Source organism: Erinaceus europaeus, chromosome 2, assembly GCF_950295315.1.
Source record: "Erinaceus europaeus chromosome 2, mEriEur2.1, whole genome shotgun sequence".
Classification (NCBI taxonomy): Eukaryota; Metazoa; Chordata; class Mammalia; order Eulipotyphla; family Erinaceidae; genus Erinaceus; species Erinaceus europaeus.
Window position 1 is genome coordinate 188,526,502 of NC_080163.1, and position 21,231 is coordinate 188,547,732.

The following is a 21,231-nucleotide window of genomic DNA, read 5'->3' on the forward strand; positions in this document are numbered from 1 at the left end:
ACTTGCGGGGGCAGTCTGTGTGTGTGTGTGGGGGGGGTTTCCTTAGGCCAGTGGCTTCATCTCTAAAGCAATTTTTTTTTCTAAAGCAATTTTCATGGCTGAAAGGGTGGGTCTCTCTTTGCAGGATTGGGGAACTGGGGGTTGAGGACAGGACAGAGGCTAAGCTAAGTTTCTGGGATCCTGACTTCTGGTCCCAGGTCAGGGGTCACCATACCTCCCCCCCACCCCCATCCAAAGGCTCAACTTACCCCAGCTGGGAGCCCTGGGCCTGCCTCTTTCTCCTGCAGCTGCTCCACTATGTCAGCCAGGGTGGCCTTCCTGGGGAACAGGGAGGGACAAAAAGACCCAATGGACTGGGATGCCTTCTTCCAGGGGCCATCCTGGCTGGCTGGAGGAGTTCCACTGCCTACCTTCCCTCCTGGGAATGAACACAGAACCTTGCATTTTCATAATATTGCCTTGAGTTCACCACCTCCCAATCATTCATATATATATTTCCTCCCTTTCCCTCCTTCCCTCCTCCCTTCTTTCCTTCCTTCCTTCCTCTTTCTTACCAGAGCATTGTTCAGATCTGGTTTATGGTGGTGCCAGGAATTAAACCTAGGACTTTGAATTCTCAGGCATTCATTTTTTTTTTTGGTATAAACATTATACTTCCCTCACTCTATATTCTTTGTTTCTGAGAGAGAGAGAGAAGAGAAGAGAAGGAAAAGCATACAGAGGAGACACTACAGCACTGCTCCACCATTCATGGAGCTCTTTGGGTGTTCCCATGTAGTGCCAAGTCTTGAGCCTAGGGCCTCCTGCAGGATTTAAGCTGTACCAAAGCAAGCCTCTTAACACTTAGTCTGAAATGCCAGGCCCCTGTCCACTTCCTCTGACTCTCTGATGTTAACCTGACACGCTGCAGGGAAGAGAAGAAAGAACCTCTCTCCCATCTGAGCTTTAAGCAGCACAAAGTGCACCAGGGACTCTGCCGCCCCCACACACACTGTCTCCTTCCACCCACTTGAGCAACCAAGCCCCTTGGGATTTTTCCCAGCCCAGCTTTGACCGTTGTCTTGTGACAAGTCTGCTTCCCCCACTGGAGTGTAAACCTCATGAAAGCTGATATACAGTCTTTCCTTGCTTGCTTTCTTTTTTTCCCTCGAGATTTATCTCTGGGGCTCAGTTCCTACCTGCATAAAGACTCCACTGCTGCCAGAGGTCTTTCTTTCTCCCCTGCCCCCCACTTTTTTTTCTTGTACAGAGTCAGAAATAGAGAGGGAGGAGAGCGAGAGGGAGAAAGTTAAGCACCTGTAGCACTGCTTTACCACTCTTGAAGCTTCCCTCCTGCAGGTGGGGACCAGAAGCTTGAACACCTGTCTGCATGCAGAGTGACCTATGTGCTCTGCTGGGTGTGCCACTGCTGGACCCAAAAGCTGCTGTAGTCACTGATCTCCCCAGCATATACCAGAGACAGACTGGGCACTCGGCATGCAGTAATGGAGTCAAAAAGGGGTCAGGAAGCCATTGTCTCTGAAAAACATCTGACTCGAGGTATCTTCCTGGGGACAGAGCTTCATTTTTTTCCTGGATTGATCTGCACAACACACTCTGACAAATTGGATTTCCAGTTTCACCCTTTAGGAACCTTGGCAACCCAACCAATAAAATGGAGATGGCGGGTGGGTGGTGGTAGGTGGCTTACTCGGTAGAGTGTGCACGTTACTGTGTGCAAGAACCTAGGTTCAGGACCCGTGTTTGAGCCCTAGGGACTCCCGTCGGGAAAAGCTTTAGTGGTGGAGTGGTGCTGCAATGTTTCTCTTCTCTCTCTCACTCTCTAGGGGAAAGTAAAATAAATAATAAAAGGCTGGGATGAGAGGTGGAGCCACACATGCACTAAGCCCCAGAGATAACCCCGGTGACAAAAAAATAAAAATAAAATCTCCCCTAGCATATAAGGTTCAGCGAGGTGGTGAGGGTCATACAGGGAGGTGGTGGTCACACCTTTACCTGCCCACGGCCACCCAGGGGATCTGCTGCTGGGTCAGAACTTAGCTGAGAAAGGCAGAGAGACGGTATAATAGTTCTGCAAGACACTTTCATGCCTGAGGCTCTGAGATTTGGGGTTCAGTCCCCAGAATCACCATCAGCTACAGCTGAACAGGGTTCTGGTCTGTCTGCATCTCCCTCAAGAAATAAAATATAAAATGGAAAGAAAAGAACTTAGCTGAGAACCTGAGTCCTCCCCACCCTGCCTGGGGAGGAGGAGGGCGCTAAGAACCATGGGGTCTCTGTCCTCACTTTCTGGTCTGGGGGAGTGGGGTGGGGGTACAGCTGGCTCACCCCTTGGCCACTTCTCGGATGGGCGTCTCCTGTTCGCTGGACTCCTGCCGCTCCAGCCTCCTCTCTCGCCGCTCCCTCCTTCTCTCCATCTGCTCATAGCGGCCCAGGGTCAGGCTGTGCGCCACCTCGTGCTCCGCGGACTCCTGCCGTTCGGGCCGTCTCCTCCGCGAAGCCTCCTCGGATTGATCAGCCGATTCCTGCCGCTCTGGCCGCCGCCTCCGGGGCAGCTCGTCCGCGCGCTCGGCCGACTCCTGGCGCTCGGGCCGCGGCCGGACCTGCTCGGCCGGCGCGGGGGCGGCGGGGCGGTCGGGGGCTTCCTGGGGCGCGGCGGGCGCAGGCACCGGCGCGGCCTCGGGCAGCCGGTCGATGCGCGGCTGCAGGCGCTCGGGCTTGAGCTCCTGGCGCACGTAGCCCACGCGGGCGCGCACCTCGGCCGATAGCGTGTCCGAGGCCCGGCGGGCCAGCGGCTCCAGGCCGCGCTCGTAGCCCGTGGGCCGCAGCAGGGGCGCCGCCTTGGCCGCCAGCTCCGCGGGGTCCCCGAAGAACTTGCGGCCCAGCAGGGGGGTGGGCGGCTGCTTGCTCTGCTCCGCCTTGAGCTTCTCGATCTGGGGGTGAAGGGGAGCAGGGAGAGGGGTGGGTGGCTGGGGGCCACCTGCGGAGGGGGTGCAGCTGGGGCTGCTGGTGTTCATCCCTGGGCCTCTGACATGCAGACAGCAGGTGTTCTGCCAGCCAGCCCCCACCCCCCAAAGACACACACTTCATTCTTAGAACAAGCGAGCTGTCCAGGACTGCCCCATGCTTTGACCTCTGCAGGGGAAGAGACTTGCTGCTGTACCCGCCACCCATTTCTTTCTTTTTGTCCTTTTTTTCAGATAGAGACCGAAAAAAAGGTATCACAGGACTGAAGCTTCCCCCAAGGGCGCTGTGTGTTTGGGGGGGGGGGGCGTGCTCTAAACTAGGCTGCAGGCATGGCAAGCCACCGCCCCCCCCCCCGCCCCCAGGTAAACTAGCTTGAAGGACCTTTGTCGTCATCATTTTTCCCTCCCAATCAGGACTTTGCTGGAACTTCGCCAAGTGATTCCACCTCTCCTGGCAACCTTCGTCTCTCCCACTCTCTATCTATCTATCTCCCCCTCTCTCCTTCTCTCTCTCTCTCTCCCAGCTTGGGGAATAAGGCAACTGGAGAGAGGAAAGACACCATAGCACCAATCCACTGCTCTTTGCATGTGGTGGTGCATGTAGTAAATTATGCACTCTACCAAGTGAGCTATCTCCCAGCCCCTTAATTGCTAAATCGCTCTTTTGTTTTCAACCAGAGCACTGTTCCGTTCTGCTTTATAGTCGTGCCAGGGATTAAATTTGGGACTTCAAAGCCCCAGGCATGAAAGGCTTTTTGTTTATTTTACCAGAGCATTGCTCAGCTTTGGTTTATGGTGGTTCTGGGGACTGAGCCTGATATTGGACACCTCAGGCATCAAAGGCTTTTGCATAGCCATTATGCTATCACTCCAGTGCACATACCTATTTTTTAAATTTATTATTGGATAGAGACAGGGAAAAATTGAGAGGGGAGAGATAGGAAGACAGACACCTGCAGCTCTGCTTCACCACTCGTGAAGCTTTCCTCCTGCAGGTGAGGGTCCTTGTTCATTGTAATGTGTGCGTTTAACCAGATGTGCCACCACCTGCCCCCATTCCTATTGTTTTTTTTCTTTTTATTTATTTCTTTTTATTTATTTTTTATTTTACTTTATTTTCCCCCTTCCTATTGTTAAAAAGATGTATTAAGTAATAGCAGAGAGATAAAGATATTGAGAGAGAGGGAGGGAGTATGTGTATTAATGACACACTGAGGAAGAACACGAGCACCAGAGCACCGTTCTGGCACATGCAGTGCCAGCAGTCAGGCTTGGGAACTCGTATTTGCAAGTCCAGAGCTCTGACCACTCCACTACCTCCCAGACCACTTAATTCTTCTCCTTCTCCTTATTTTTTTAACCAGAGCACTGCTCAGCTCTGGTTTATGGTGGTGTCAGGGACTGAACCTGGGGCTTTGGAGCCCCAGGTATGAGAATCTCTTTGCATAACCATTATGTTATGTATCCTTGCCCTCTTAATTCCTATTTTTATTTTCTGATCATTTTTATTTATTGGATAGAGATAGAAATCAAGGGGAAAGGGGTGATAGAGACAGACACCTGCATTACTGCTTCACCACCACTCACAGTGCTTTTTCTCTGAAGGTGGGGTCCAGGGGCTGTAATTCAGGTCTTTATACATTGTAATATGTGTGATTAACCAGATGCACCACCACCCGGCCCCCTTATTTCCCATTTTTAAGGGCAAACACTTGGCATTCTTTTAAGAACTGGCTAAATCTTCACAGTCTCTAGGTTTCTTTCTGACTCCCATTTCCTCCTCCCCAGACTTAAAAAAATTTTTTTTAATAGTGGTTTCTTCTTATTTTTTTTAAAAATATATATATATATGACAGAGAAACTGAGATGGGGCTAGGGAGACAAAAAGGGAGAGAGACTCCTGCAGACCTGCTTCACTGGTCCTAAAGTGTACCCCCTGCAGATGGGGCATGGGGGCTTGAACCTGGGTCCTTGCGCATGGCAACATGTGTTCTCAACCAGGTATGCCACCATCTGGTCTCTTTTTTTTTTTTTTGTCTCCAATTGGGCTTCTCCAGGTCAGGACAAGTGCTTCTGGGCTCCCACAGTCCCCTCAGCTCTCCGTCCTGGTTGCTTCACTCCGTGCTGTTACTGTCTGGTGACCCCTCCCCACAGGCCCCAGTGGACTTAGAAGCCCAGGGGCGGTCAGTGCAGGCCTTCACTGCACAGGACCCTGCCTGTCTCCTGGGGGTGGGAGGTGAGGGTCAGGGATGGGGCACTGGGCCAGGAGCAGGGGTGCTGACCGTGGTCAGGCGCCGCAGAGAGCTGAACCTCTCCTCCCAGGCCGCTGCTGCTTTTCGAAAAGCTTCGTGGCGCCGGATCAGCTGCTCCACCTCGTCCACGCTGCTGCCCAGCTCCCGGCTCTGCAGAAGTGGCTCCTGGGCCGTCAACCAGGCGTCGGCCACCACTGCCTCCTGGGCAAACTGGTGCACTTCCAGCACTGAGGGGACACACAAGGTGAGGGTGCGGGAGTGCCTGGGGGCACTTCAGAGGGACTGGACGGACACACACACACACACATACACACACAACATCCCCACTCCAACCCTGAACACTCAGGACTCTTCAAGAATAAGAGGTAAGAGCTATTCTGAGGGGGCCCGTTTCTCCACAGGTCTCTGCCACCAGGACCAGTCAATCCCACAGGAGACCCTGTGAATAAAGCAAGTCACTTCCCTTGGCCTGTCTCCCTGCCCCAGCCCCCCCTCTCCTTTCCTTTCTTCCTCTCTTATCTCTATTTGATAGAGACAGCCAGAGAGAGAAGGGGGAAGGAGAGAGACAGTGAGACACCTGCAGCGCTGCTTCACCACTCGTGAAGCTTACCCCCCTGCAGGTGAGGACCAGGGGCTTGAACCGAGCTCCTTGTGCACTGTAATGTGTGTGCTCAACCAAGTGTGTCAACACCCGCCCATCCTCCCTTCCTCCCTCCCTCCCTCCCTCCCTTCCTTCTTCATCAAGAGCACTGCTCAGCTCTGGCTTATGGTGGTACAGGGGATTGAACCTAGGACCTCGGAGCCTCAGGCATGGGAGTCTGTTTGCATAACTATTATGCTGTCTTCCCCGCCTTCCCCCTGGGCCTTTCTGACCATGCTGAAGCAGCAGGTCCTGTGTCCTCCATCCCCCCTCCACCCTGCCCCCGCCTGGGTCACTCACTCTGCTGCAGCCATTCCCAATGGCGGTCCCACTTGTCCGATATTTCTTCCTTCCTGGTCCCCAGCTTGTCCAGCTGAGCCTGGATCTGGGAGTGATATACGGGGGCAGGAAAGGGGTCAGGGTGGCTCCCACCCCCTCCAACGGGCACAGATTGATGGAGGGGGACCCCCCCAGTCCCCACCTCTTCAGCCATGGCACTCTTGTTGAGCAGCAGAGAGCGCCCCAGCTCCTGGCAGGCCGTCAGCTGGGGCCCCCTTGCCTCCAGCTCGGTCTTCAGGCCCTGGTGATAGTTCATGAGCACCTCCACCGACGACACATCCCTGTGGGGGGCAGTTGGGGGGGGTCTGCGAGCCAGGCAACCCTCCTTACTCGGGTCACCCCAAAATGAGCCTGGACCCCTGGGGCCGAGGTTGTTTATCCCACCCCCATGACCAAGTCTGGAGGGTAGGAGGGTCTTCACTGAGTCAGGGATTCCAGTTTTTTCCCCCAGGTGGTAAAATGTCATACGTTTGTGATTTTTTTCAACTTCACACTTTTGTGATTTTAAAAGATATTTTATGGGGAGTCGGGCTGTAGCGCAGCGGGTTAAGCGCAGGTGGCGCAAAGCACAAAAGACGGGCATAAGGATCCCGGTTCGAACCCTGGCTCCCCACCTGCAGGGGAGTGGCTTCACAGGCGGTGAAGCAGGTCTGCAGGTGTCTATCTTTCTCTCCTCCTCTCTGTCTTCCCCTCCCTCTCTCCATTTCTCCTATCCAACAACAACAACAACAATAATAACTACAACAATAAAACAAGGACAACAAAAGGGAAAAAATAAAATAAATATAAAAAATTTTTTTAAAAAAAAGATATTTTATGTATTTGTGTTATTGAAATTGAAAAGGGAAAGAGGTTATAGAGACAGAGAGACACCTGGAACAGTTTCACTACTTGTGAATCCTGCCCCCTGCAGGTGGAGACAGGGGGGCCTAAACCCAGGTCCTTACACACTGTAATGTGTGGACTCTACCAGAGGCACCACGACCTGGACACACATTTTTTTTTCCCTTTTCTATTTTCTTCTCTCTGGCCACACTTTTGTGATTTATTTATTTTGGATACAGAAAAACTGAGAGGGAAGGAGAGAGAAATAGGTAAGAGACACACACAGCACTGTTTCACTGCTTATAAAGCTTCCCCCGGGAGTCGGGGGGTGGCGCAGTGGGTTAAGTGCACATGGCACAAAGCACAAGGACTGGCGTAAGGATCCCAGTTCAAGCCCCCGGCTCCCCACCTGCAGGGGAGTCGCTTCACAAGCGGTGAAGCAGGTCTGTAGGTGTCTATCTTTCTCTCCTCCTGTCTTCCCCTCCTCTCTCCATTTCTCTCTGTCCTATCCAACAACAACAGCAGCTATGAAAATAATAACAACTACAACAAGCACAACAACAAGGGCAACAAAATGGGAAAAATAGCCTCCAGGAGCAGTGGATTCATAGTGCAGGCACCGAGCCCCAGAAATAACCCTGGAGGCAAAAAAAAAAAGCTTCCCCCAGCAGGTGGAGAGTGGGGGCTTGAGCGCAAGTCCTTGTCCATGGTGATGTGCGCTCGACTAGGCATAATACTGTCCAACCCCCGCTTTTCTGATTCTAACAGATTTCAAAACCTAGTGTTTCTTTTTCTTTTTTCTTATTTATTTATTTTGGATAGAGACAGAGAGAAATCAAGAGGGGGAGGAAATAGAGAGGTGGAGAGAGAGAAACCTGCATCACTGCTTCATCACTTGTGTAGCGTCCCCCCTGCAGGGAGGGACTGGGGCCTTGAACCTGGGTCCTTGTGCATGGTAACATGTGTGCACTGAACCAGGTGCACCACCACCCAGCCCCAAGACAGGATGTTTCTGATTCTCTACAGCTATACTTCCAAAGACTCTGCTAGTTCATGGTCCTTGGCCCCCTGGTCACCTTCAGCTAAGACTGTGTTGTCCAGTATGACAGTCACTAGGTATGGGTGGCCACTGAGCCACCACCCCGTATCCCTAACATTTTAAATATATGTTTTTGCATTTATTTTATTTTTGATAGGACAGAGAGAAATTAAGAGGGAAGGAGAGATGGGTAGATAGAAAGAGAAACACCTGTAGGAATGCCCCACCACTCGTGACGCTTTACCCTGCTGGTGAGGACTGGGGGCTTGAACATAGTTCTTGCACATTGTAATGTGGACACTCAACCAGTTGTGCTACTGCCTGAACACCTTTTTAAAAATTTATTAATGTGTGTGTGTGTGTGTGTGTGTGTGTGAGAGAGAGAGAGAGAGAGAGAGAGAGAGCATGAGCATACTTTTGGCACACACAGTGTCAAGGATTGAGTTTAGGACCTCACACTTGAAAGTCCAATGCTTTACCCACTGTACCACCTTCCAGACCTTGTAAGTGAGTCTTTAACTGTGGCTAGTCTGATTAAGTTCACATGTAAAGTAAACACCATAGTTCAGAGATTTAGTATAAAAAAGAATTTAAAAAAAAAGAATAAAAACCACCTCCATTGTTATATTGATCATATGTCAAAGTCAGATTTGGGGTATACTGGGTTAAAAAAAATAAGTGAATTGTGGTCCGGGAGGTGGTGCAGTGATAAAGCTCTGGACTCTCAAGCATGAGGTCCCAAGTTCCATTCCCGGCAGCACATGTGCCAGAGTGATGTCTGGTTCTTTCTCTCTCCTCCTATCTTTCTCATAAATAAATAAAATCCTTTAAAAAAAAAAAAAGTGAATCATGCAACTGTTTTTTTTTGACCAGAGCACTGCTCATCTCTGGCTTAGGGTGGTGCTGGGAATTGAACCTTGACTTCAGAGCCTCAGGCATGAAAGTTTTTTGAATAACCACTGCTATCTCCCACCACCCACTACAAATAATTTTCATGTGTTTTCTATTTTCCTTTAAAAATGTGTATATACTTGAAAACTTTAACAAGAAATCACTTCTCCCCACCACCCCCCCAACCCCAGCCTTCACACTGGATCAAGCCATCATTGCCTGTCACCTCCTGAGGTCAACTTCTCTCCCAACCTCACTCACAATGACCTTCTCATCTGTGTCCTACAAGGTCAGAGAAAAGCCAGCTCCTCACCATATGCAACTTCCAATGCCCTATTATCACTCAAACCTCATTCCCACCATTAATACACACACACACACACACACACACACACACACACACACACACACACACACACACACACACGATAAAGACAGAAATTTAAAGTGAAGGGAGATAGAAAAGGAGGAGGCACCCGCAGCACTGCTTCCCCACTCAAGGAGTTTCTCCCACTGCAGGTGGGTGGCAGGGGCTTGAACCCTGGTTCTTGCACACTATGGCATGCATGTTTCATAGGGTGTGCCTACTTCCTAGTCTCTCCTACCACTTTTTTGTTATTTATTTATAAAATGGAAGTATTAACAAGACCATAGGATAAGAGGGGTACAATTCCACACAATTGCCACCACCAGAACTCTGTATCCAGTCTCCTCTCTTGAAAGCTTCTCTGTTCTTCATCCGTCTGGGAGTATGGACCCAGGATCATTATGGGATGCAGACACCAAAGCACTGCTCAGCCTTGGCTGATTGTGGGGAATTGAACATGGGATGTTGGAGGGGCAAGCATGAGAGTCTCTTTGCATAACTATTATGTAGCTACCCAGTGCCCCCTACCATTGTTTTTTAGTCTTTGCCATGGCTTCACTGCTCTGAGCTGAGTTTTCCAGATAGAAACAGAGAGACAGAGAGGGAGAGAGAGAGAAGAAAACACACCACTGTACCAAAGCTCAGATCTGTGTGATATGCCTAACAGAGTATAAATACTGTCCAGGCAAGCTACCTTGCTGACCCCATTTCATACAACTTAGCTCTCTCCATCACTGACCTGAGCCAACCACTGAGATCATCTAACACCTAACTCCAGCCTACAGGGCCTCTGCACTCATAGCCCTTCCACCTGCAACTCTCCTCCAACTTTATATATATATATATATATATATATATATATATATATATGTTCTTTTTAAACTTTATTTCAATTTATGCATTATTGGATTGAGACAGAGAGAAATTGAGAAGGGAGAGACAGAGAGACACCACTTGTGAAGCTTCTCCCCTGCAGGTGGAGACCAGGGCTTGAACTTGGGTCCTTGTGCACTATAATGTGAGTGCTCAACCAGGTGCTCCAACACCTGGCCCCCTAACCCTCCTCCAACTTTATCTGACTCACCATTGGTTCAGTCAGGACTCCCTCTCAAACTCACACCTTTAGAGAGGCCTTGCCTGGTAGCACCTTGTCCCCTAACTTGCTTTACCAGTCTCCTGGGCACTTAGTACTATCGGTAATCATATTGGGATGTGTTTCCATTATTTGTTGCCTGCCATGACCTTCCAAGCGTTGGCTGCTTCATTTGATTATTTATTTATTTATTCATCTGTCACCAGAGCACTGCTCAGCTCTGGCTTATGGTGGTGCTGGGGATTAAAGCTGTCGCCTTAGAGCCTCAGATAGGAGAGCCTTTGTGCAAGACCATCATGCTGTCTTCCCGCTCTGCTTCATTCATAAATGCATGCTGGGCACATGCGCAGAAGCCCAGAGGCCCCACAGTCACAGACACAAAGCCAGGGGAGCGCAGGTTCAGTCCCTGAGCTACCCCCTGCCCCTCATCCCCCATCACTGTCTTTCTCACCTGAGCCTGGATACACAGTGTCTGTTGGCAGGTGAATCCCGAGGCCCAGTGGGAGGAGGACAGGGCTCTCAGTCACCACGGATAGCCCCTGCCACTCACTCCCTCGCCCAGCTTTGGCCCGCCCATGCAGCATCAGACTCCCCAGGAGGGCAGAGGGCAGGAGGGTGCCCAAGCTCCCCAGACCAGGCCCACCAAGGCGTGTCAAAACTCGGGAAGTACAGGGAGCAGGTGCCATGAGCAGGGATCCCCCCCTTTGAACTTTGGGGAGGGGCAGGGGTGGCAGCTGCAGATGCGGCCCTGTGCACCTGGGTTTGTCTGCAGCCCCGATCTGCCCGGAGATGCCGTCCATCCAGGAGAGCAGGTCCCGGGCCTGGCTGTGGAATCGCAGGGCATCTGCCGTGGAGCTGACGTGCAGCCGGGCGTCCTCGCAGGCGGCCAGCAGCTCCTTCCAGCCTTGCAGCACCTCCTGCTCCCGGCTGGCGATGGACTCGGCGTGCTCGCCTGCATACACCGTCCGCAGCTGGGCTGCCCCCTCCTGCAGCTGCCGCACCTACAGGGCAGGCCAGGTGGGGCGCCAGTCCTAGGGGCTGGGGGGTGCCAAGCCCGCACCCCCCAGGATCCTAACATGGGCCTTTCGTTCTCACCCCTCAGCCTAAGTTCTTTTGCTCTGAGAGGTCTGATTTCCAGTGGGTCTGTTGATTGGTTTTTAAATTTTTATTTTGGGGCCTGGACATTGGCACTGAGTACACACATTCCCGTGCTTCAGGACCCAGGTTTGAGCTCCCCCACCTGCAGGGGAGGACACTTCAGAGGGGTGAAGCAGGGCCTCAGGTGTCTCTCTCTTTCTATCTCCCTCTCCCCTCTCACTTTCCCTCTGTCCTATCGGATAAAATAGAAAGGAAAAGGGGTCGGGCAGTAGCACAGCAGGTTAAGTGCACATGTTGCAAAGCGCAAGAACCAGTGCAAGGATCCCAGTTCGAACCCCTGGCTCCTCACCTGCAGGGGGGTTGCTTCACAAGTGGTGAAGCAGGTCTGCAGGTGTCTATCTTTCTCTTCTTTCTCTCCCCCCTCTTTGTCTTCCCCTCCTCTCTCCATCTCTCTCTGTCCTGTCTAACAATGACGACAATAATAACAACAACAATGATAAACAACAAAGGCAACAAAAGGGAAAAAATAGCCTCCAGGAGTGATAACTCTGGAGGAAAAAAAAATTGAAAGGAAAAGGGGAAAATGGCCCTCCCACTGCTCCTCTCCTCATCCTCCCTAAGCACCTGTAGCCATCCAGCTTCCAGCCCCATCTTGCATATAAATCCTATGTGTTGTCACTGCATGACCTCTCTGACTCTATGTGAATTTTATTCTATTTGGGGGGTTGGGTGGTGGCACAGCCCGTTAATCGCACTTGGCTGTAGGGACCAATGGAGGGGTCCCGGTTCGAGCTCCTGGCTCCCCACCTGCAGGAGGGTCGCTTCACAAGCGGTGAAGCAGGTCTGCTGGTGTCTATCTTTCTCTCCCCTTCTCTGTCTTCCCCCACCTCCATTTCTCTCTGTCCTATCCAACAACAGCGACATCAATGGCAATAGTGATAATAACCACAACAATGATAAAAAACGACGGGGGCAACAAAAGTGAGGAGAAAAAAAAAAGCCTCCAGGAACAGTGGATTTGTGGTGCAGGCACCGAGCCCCAGCGATACCCTAGAGGCAAAAAAAAAAAATTATTTGGTAGGACACAGAGACATTGAGAGGGAAGTGGGATAGAAAGGGAGGGAGGGAGAAAGAGAAAGAGACACCTGTAGCACTGCTTCACTGCTTGTGAAGCTTTCCCCCCTGCAGGTGGGGATGGGAGGTTTGAACCTGGGGCCTTGTGCATGGTAACTTGCCAGGTGCATCACCACCCAGCCTCACGAATTCTTTATATAACAATTGGTTTGGCCACCTGAATTTGTTTGAGTGACCACCATATCTTTCAAATCCATCACTTGATCACAATCAATCTCTCTCTCTGCCTGATTTTTTTAAAGGTGCATTTGTCTATAAACATATTAACATAACCAGAACATCACTCAGATACATGTGATGCTGGGATTGAACTCAGAACCTCATGCTTTCAAATTAAACACTCTAACCAATGCCTGACCTCACAGGCACCTCACCTCCACCTGATTTTTCTTTCTTTCTTTTTAAAAATTTATTAATTTAATTTTGATGAGAGATACGGAGAGAAACATACACAGGCCAGAACACGGCTCAGCTCTTATTATGGTTTCTGCTGGGGGTTAAATTTGGGACCCAGGAGCCTCAGGCATGAAAGAGTTGTCCTAACCAGTATGCTGTCTCTGGGCCCTTTTCCTTCTTTATTTCTCTTACTCTTCTGTCCTCCTCCTCCTCCCCTTTTCCTCCTCTTATTCCTCCCTTCCTCTTCCTCCTTCTTCTCACTCTCTTTCCCTCCCTCCCTCCCTCTCTCTCTTGAATCAGAACCTCAGGCATGAAAGCCTTTTGCATAACCAGTAGGTAGTTCCTCTGCACCTCTGCCTGATTTCTAACACTCCTTTAAAAATTGTCTGATTTTGGGACCGGGTGGTGGTGCACCTGGTTGAGTGCACATATTAACAGTGCACAAAGACTCGGGTTCAAGCCCCTGGTCCCCACCTGCAAGGGGAAAGCTTTGCGAGTGGTGAAGCAGAGTTACAGGTGTCTCTCTGTCTCTCTCCCTTCCTATCACCCCCTTCTCTCTCAATTTCCAGCTGTCCTTATCCAATAAAGGAAAAAAGAAAAAAAAGTCTTTTAAAAAACTGTCTGATTTCTTCCTTCTGTTAGACCTGCACCCAATTTCTTTCCACTGCCTGAGTTCTATTAAGCCCACAGTTTTATTTCCGTATGATTTCTTTTTTTTTTTTCCTCCTCCAGGGTTATTGCTGGGCTCGGTGCCTGCACCATGAATCCACTGCTCCTGGAGTCCATTTTTTCCCCCTTTTGTTGCCCTTGTTGTAGCCTCGTTGTGGTTATTACTATTGCCCTTGTTGACGCAATTCGTTGTTGGATAGGACAGAGAGAAATGGAGAGAGGAGGGGAAGACAGAGAAGGGGAGAGAAAGACAGACACCTGCAGACCTGCTTCACCGCCTGTGAAGTGACTCCCCTGCAGGTGGGGAGCCGGGGGCTCGAACCGGGATCCTTACGCCGGTCCCTGCGCTTTGCGCCACATGCGCTTAACCCACTGCGCCACCGCCCGACCCCTTATTTCCGTATGATTTCTAAGCTTCATCTTTGATTTTTTAAAAAGATTTATTTGTTCATCAACGAGAGAGAAAAAGCATTACTCTGGCACATGACATACCCGGGATTGAACTCTCAAACCCATACTTAAGAGTCCAAGGCTTCATTCAGTGCTCCACCTCCTGGGCCCCAGCCACCTCCTGTTTCTTGTCACAGCCACTGCTGATCCTCAGCCATCTTCACACAGTCACCTTCACCCCCATTTCTTTTAGGAAATGTCTCTGATTTCTGTCAGACTCAAGGTCTCATTTTCATCTTTACTGTAGTCAAGTTCCGCTTAACTGGCTCTTAACTCCCTTTAGAAGATCTATCTGGATCTGGGTAGGATTCGCTTCAGAGGTTCTGGGAGAATCGCTCCATCTGAGTTGGGAACAAAGGCTGTTCTCCATAGGACACCCCTGCCAGGTCTCTGACACTCTGAGTTCTGTGCAGTATGCCACTGGTTAATTTGTTACCTGTTCCACCACTTAATTTCATTTTGGTTGTGCATGGCTGCAACAACTGGGAAGCACTGGAGGTTCCAGGTTCAGTCCCTGGCTTCACCGTTAATTAGCCAGAGTAGAGCAGCGCTCTGGTGTTAAAAAAAAACCAAAAACTAAAAGCCAACCTGGGATGAGGAGATGTCAGAGTGGATAAAGCCCTGAACTTTTATTTCTTTTATTTTTTAAAATAGGACAGAGAGAAATTGAGAGAAGTCGAGGAGACAGAAGTAGAGAAAGAGCGACACCTGCAGATCTGCTTCACTAATAGTGAGGCAAACCCCCTGCAGGTGGGGAGCTGGGACTCGAACCTAGGTCCAGGTCCTTGTACTTGGTAATATGTGTGCCACTGCTTGGCCTAAGTCTTAAATTTTCTTTTAGAGTTTCTTCCTTTGTTAATGAGAGAGAGAGAGAGCGAGAGAGAGAGCGAGAGAGAGAGAGAGAGAGGAAGAATGAGAGGGAAAAACAGATGTCACTCTGCTTGAGAGACCAAAGTTTTATCCACTCTGCCACCTCTTGGATCACGAGTTTATTTTTTACCAATGAGAGAGGAGAGAGAGAAAGAACCAGACATCACTCTGGCACATATGCTGCCAGGGATTGAACTCAGAACCTCAAGCTTGAAAGTCCAGCGCTTCATCCACCACACCACTCCTGGACTGTGCACGCTCGTGTGCGTGTGATTTACAAGATTATAGATAACATGAGTATAGTTCACACTACACTCACCACCAAAATTCTGTGCCACCTAACCCCAATGATAACCATCATAGTTCCCTCAGTCTTAGAGTTTGTAAGGTCTTGGACTTTCAAGCATGAGGCTTTGAGTTTGATCCCCAGTATCCCATGTGCCCAATTGATATTCTTACTCTCTCTCATTAATAAATAAATACATCTTTTTAAAATTTATTCCTTTTTGTTGCCCTTGTTGTAGTTATTATTGTTGTTATTGATGTCATCGTTGTTGGATAGGACAGCGAGAAATGGAGAGAGGAGGGAAAGACAGAGAGGGGGAGAGAAAGATAGACACCTGCAGACCTGCTTCACTGCCTGTGAATCAACTCCCCTGTAGGTGGGGAGCCGGGGGGCTCGAACCGGGATCCTTATGCCAGTCCTTGTGCTTTGCACCACGTGCGCTTAACCTGCTGTGCTACTGCCTGACTCCCTAAATACATCTTTTGTGGCGGTTAAATAGCTCATTTGGAGAGTAGCTGCTGCTTTGCCATGTGTGTGACCCATATTAGAGCTTAGCCCCCACTGCATTGCAGGAATCTTTTCTTTGGTGCTGTGATTCCCCCCTCCAATCTCTATTTCTCTCATCACAGGACTTTCACTGATAAAGGTCAACATTTTTTTCCATAATAGAAAGACAGAGAGAAAGACCACAGTGCCAAAGTTTCCTTCAATATAGTGGAAGCTAGGTTCAAACTTGGGTTGTGTAAGTGGCAAAGCCAGTGCGCTATCCAAGTGACCATCCAGTCAGACCATTGCTGTGGTTTCTTTACTTCTCTCTCTGCCTCTCTCTAAAGAAGAAAACACGATGGTTATGATAAAGAGACAGCATAATGCCTATGCAAAAGACTTTCACACCTGAGGCTCCCAGATTCAATCCTGGGCACCACCAGTGCTGAGCAGTGCTCCGATCTCTCTCTGTCTTTCTTTATGCATCTCCCTCACCAAAATAAAATAAACATTTAAAATTTTAATATAATCTAATTTAAAATAAATTAAAAATACATTTGGGGGCAGGGTGGTGGCATACCTGGTTGAACTCACACATTACAGTGTATAAGGACCCAGGTTCAAGCCTGTGGTCCCCACCTGCAGGGGGAAAGCTTCATGAGAGGTAAAGCGGTGCTGCAGGTGTCTCTCTTCTCTTTATTTCCCACTTTTCTTTCAATTTCTCTCTGTCTTTATCCAATAAATAAACATACAAATAAAAAAGGGGGCTGGGTGGTGGTGCAGCAGGTTAAGCACACAAATTTCTAGCCCCCGCTTCCCACCTGTAGGGGGGAAGCTTTGCAAGTGGTGAAGCAGTTTTGCAGGTGCTTCCCTATCTCCCCCTCCCCCTATTAATCTCTCTGTCTTTTCAAATAAAATAGAAGGGAAGGGAAGAAAAAAGAAAAAAAATGGCCACCAGGAAAAAAAAAAAAAAGGCCACCAGGAGCCATGGATTTGTCATGCAGGCACCAAACCCCAGCAATAACCCTGGTGGCAATAAAAAAGTAAATAAAAAACAAAGTATTTAAAAAAGTAATAATAAATAAATAGGTCTCTAAAAAAAAAAAAAAGAAAGAAAGAAAGCATTAACCAGGGCCAGGCAGTGGCTCACCTGATTAAGTGCATGTGTTACAGTGCAGAAGGACCCAGGTTCAAACACCAGGTCCCCACGTGTGTGGGGGGGAGGCTTCAAAGATGTGAGGCTGTGAAGAAGTGTTGCAGGTATCTCTCTGTCTCTCCATCTCGCTCTTTGCTATTTCCTGCCACCAGGGGTTTTGCTGGGGATTGGTGTGGGCATTATGAGTCCACAGCTCCCAGTGGCCATTCTTCCTTTTTTTAATCCTACTTTTTTAAAAAAAGATTTTATTTATTTATTAATGAGAAGACAGGAGGAGAGAGAAAGAACCAGACATCAGTCTGGCACATGTGCTGCTGGGGCTCGAACTCAGGACCTCCTGCTTGAAAGTCCAAAGCTTTATCACTGCGCCACCTCCCAGACCACCCTACTTTTTTTTTTATTGTATAAAACAGAAAGAAATTCAGAGGGAAGGAGGAGATGGATGGGGGGGAGAGAAAGATAGACACCTGCAGACCTGCTTTACCACTTGTGAAGCAACCCCTCTGTAGGTGGGGGAGGGCGCTAGACCCCGGGTCCTTACTCATGGTAACGTGTGCATTAACTGGGGGCCCACAGCCCGACCCCCTGCCTCTCCATCTCTAACCCCCTTTCCTCTCAATCTCTCTCTGTCCTATCAAATAAAATAAGGTTAATGAAAAAAACAAACAGTAACCAAGATCCAACTGCTCAACAGCCTGCACCCCAAGCCCTCCCACCGGTGGCTCGGGGTCGCCTACCTGGGAGACGAGGAGCTGCAGGTCGTGCTCGAAGGCGCGCAGGGTGCGCTGCATGGAGCTGGTGCTGGGCCGGGGCTCAGGAGGGGCAGTCAGGCGGGGCAGGCGACGCCGCTTCTCCTCGATCTGGCCCTGCAGCTCCCGGGCGTCGCTGAAGAACTTGTGCAGCTCCCGCGAGGCGGCGAGCAGCTGAGCCCGCGTGCCCATGAGCTCCAGCAGCTCGGCCCAGGCTTCGTTCAGCCCGTCCTTCCACTCGGCCATGGTGGCCGCCGCCGTGTGGCCGCACTCGATCAGCTCGTCCACCATCTGGTTCACCGCCGCCAGCCGCTCCCGCCCGGCAGTGCCAGTCTCGCTGGCGAACTCTGAGAACTTCTCCTGCAGTACCTGCCCCCGGGAGTGGGGGACACACACACACATGGTCAGAGGTGTTGTCTGCAAAAGCCCTTTCCACCCCGCCGCCTGGTGGCTGGGGAAATCATTAGTAATAGAGAAAATCATAATAAAAATGGGGAAATCATAATAAAAACACTAATAAGAAACCTCTCACACTTCTTGAGCACTGACGATGGGGTAATGATAGAAGCCACAATGATCAAAATTATATGATAGTAACAGCTAACACTGTATTAAGCACTCTATATCCCAAATACTAACTAAATATATATATATATATATATATATATATATATCAATTTGATAGATATAGAATTATAAGGGAGTCGGGCAGTAGCACAGAGGGTTAAGCGCAGGTGACTTGAAGCACAAGGACCAGCTTAAGGATACTGATTGGAGTCCTCAGCTCCCCACCTGTAGGGGAGTCGCTTCACAAGCAGTGAAGCAGGTCTGCAGGTGTTTGTTTCTCTCCCCCTCTGTCTTCCCTCCACTCTCGATTTCTCTCTGTCCTATCCACCAAAAATGACATCATCATCAACAACAACAATAACTACGACAACAATGAAAAACAAGGGCAACAAAAGGGAAAATAAATATAAAAATTTTTAAATAATTATATATTTAATATATAAATTTTCTTTTTCCCAGAGCACTGCTCAGCTCTGGCTCATGGTGGCTCTGGGCACTGAATCTGAGAACTTAGACCTTCAAGCTTAAAAGTTGTCTGTATAACCATTATGCTAACTTCCTCAGCCTTCCTTTTTTTACTATTAATTTTTCCCACTAGGGATATTATTGGGGTTCCATACTGAATTCTAAGACTCCTAGTGGACTCCCTTTTTTTTTTTTGTTTCTCTAAACTATTTATCACTACCAGGGTTATCACTGGGATTCAGTGTCTCGATGAATCTACCACTCCCAGTGGTCATGTTTTATTTCTTTCTTTTGGATAGAGACAGAGAGAAATTGAGAGAGGCGGGGGAGATATAGAGAGAAAGAGACAGAGAGACTCCTGTTGCCCTGCTTCACTGCTCATGAAGCTCCCCCCCCCCCACACACACACACACAGTTGGGGACAGGGAGCTTGAATCCAGGTCTTTGCACATGATAACATGTACATTCAACTAGGTACACCACTGCCTGGCCTCCTATTTACTCATTTATTTATTTCTTTATTCAAGAGTGGGCAGAGAGAGAACCAGAGCATCACATTGGCATATGCACTGCTGGAGATCAAACTTGGAACCTCATTCTTGAGAGTCCCTCACCTTATCCACTATGACACCTCCTACCTGACTTTTTCTGGTTTTGTTTAGAGAAGGTCAGAAACAGAGAGGGAAAGAAGAGAAAGAGAGAGGAAAGAGAGGGTGTTGGTGCACCTGGGAGAACATATATGATACCATGCTCTGGGACCCAGGTTCAAACCCTCAGCCCCCACCTTCAATGGGGGAAGGTTCAGGAGCAGTGAAGCAGGTCTGCAGGTGTCTCTCTCACCTCCTCTTTAATTTTTTTATTACATATATTTATTTATTGGATGGAGACAGCCAGAAATCAAGAGGAAGGGAGAGACAGAGAGGGAGAGAGAACGAGAGACACCTGCAACACTGTATCACCACTTTCAAAGCTTTCCCCTTGCAGGTGGGGACTGGGGCCTTGGACTGGGGTCCTTGCACATTGTGACATGTGTGCTCAGCCAGGTGCACCACCACCCAGCCCCTCTCTCTCCCTATCTGCCCCTACTCTCCAATATTTCTGTCTCTACTCAATAAATATATAAATTAAACATGTAAGAGAAGGAGAGATACCAAGACACTGCTTTACCACTAGTGATGCTTCCCCACACACACACACACAGGTGTTTATATGTGGTGGTCAGAGGCTTGAACTCAGGTCCTTGTGCCTGGTAAAGTGTGTGCTCTACCAGCGAGCTATCTCTCAGGCCTTGCTGTGCATTATTATTAAACCATTTAGATATTAATACACAGTCTTTGAGATGTACTAGTCCCATAACAGGTGATGCTGTCATTATCCTGTTCTGGATGGGGGAACAGGCCAGAGGGCCTGAGCAACATAGAGTAGAACAAGTACCCGTGACGCTCACCGTGACGTGTTCAAAGTCCTGGCCCAGTTCAGGGGAGCCGGCCACCACCTCCTTCTCGGCGATCCAGTGCTCCAGCTCGTCCACCTGGCGGCTGAGCTGGTACAGCCAGTACTGCTGCTCCAGGCTCACCCGCCGTTCCTCGCCCAGTTCCTTGAGCGCCACGTACAGCCGGTCCACCTGAGACTGCCGCCGGCTGATCTGCTCACTGCAGGCACACAGGACAGGACGGGAGAGGCAGGTGCGCAACCCCTGGAGCCTCCAGGTCAGAGCCCGGGCCCCCTGACTCCCCCTCCCAGGCGATGAGTCAGGACCCCTCATCTTAAACAAGACGGCTTTCTGCAAGTATTTGTGCCTCCGTGATTCAGGGAAACCCAGCATTTTGTGCCTCCGTGATTCAGGAAAACTGCTTTCTGAACCTTTTTTTCTTTATTTATTTCAATCTTTTATTTATTATTGGATAGAGATAGAGAGAAATTCAGATGGGAGGAGACAAGAGAAGGAGAGAATCAGAGAGATACCTGCAGCCCTGCTTCACCACTCATGAAGGTTTTCCCCTGCAGGTGGGGACTAGGGGCTTGAACCTGGGTCCTTGAACACTGTAATGTGAACGCTTAGCCAGGTGCACTACCACTTGGTCCTGAAACTTTTTTTTTAATTTGTTTTATTTTCATGAGAAAGGAAGAGGTAGAGAGAAAGATACATAGAGAGAGATTAGAGCACTGCCCAGCTCTGGCTTATGGTGGTGATGGGGATTAAACCTGGGACTTCAGAACTTCAGTCTTCTTCTTTTTACAGTATTTAATATTATTTATTTCTTATTAATTTTTTAAATATTTATTTATGTATGTATTCCTTTTTGTTATCCTTGGTTTTTTATATTTATTTATTTATTCCTTTTGTTATCCTTGTTGTTTTATTTTTGTAGTTACTGTTGTTATTGATGTCGTCATTGTTGGATAGGACAGAGAGAAATCGAGAGAGTAGGGAAAGACAGAGAGGGGTAAGAGAAAGATAGACACCTGCAGACCTGCTTCACTGCTTGTGAA

The 21,231-nt window shown here is 49.3% G+C and overlaps 1 protein-coding gene across 7 annotated transcripts in view; it reads right to left on the reverse strand.

Moving 5' to 3' along the window:
- The window catches only part of SPTBN4 (spectrin beta, non-erythrocytic 4), a 128,424-nt gene that overhangs the window by 7,607 nt on the left and 99,586 nt on the right, over nucleotides 1-21,231 (reverse strand). For 5 of the 7 annotated variants that reach the window (XM_060185944.1, XM_060185946.1, XM_060185948.1 and 2 more), the window contains 9 exons: nucleotides 20,186-20,390; nucleotides 17,695-18,075; nucleotides 11,169-11,413; nucleotides 10,864-10,884; nucleotides 6,340-6,478; nucleotides 6,159-6,243; nucleotides 5,249-5,445; nucleotides 2,329-2,933; nucleotides 249-318 (listed from right to left, as the gene is read on the reverse strand). In XM_060185944.1, coding sequence (XP_060041927.1) covers nucleotides 249-318; nucleotides 2,329-2,933; nucleotides 5,249-5,445; nucleotides 6,159-6,243; nucleotides 6,340-6,478; nucleotides 10,864-10,884; nucleotides 11,169-11,413; nucleotides 17,695-18,075; nucleotides 20,186-20,390 — 1,948 coding nt within the window. The remainder of the gene's footprint in view (nucleotides 1-248; nucleotides 319-2,328; nucleotides 2,934-5,248; nucleotides 5,446-6,158; nucleotides 6,244-6,339; nucleotides 6,479-10,863; nucleotides 10,885-11,168; nucleotides 11,414-17,694; nucleotides 18,076-20,185; nucleotides 20,391-21,231) is intronic. The other 2 variants (XM_060185945.1, XM_060185947.1) reach the window with 1 other exon arrangement.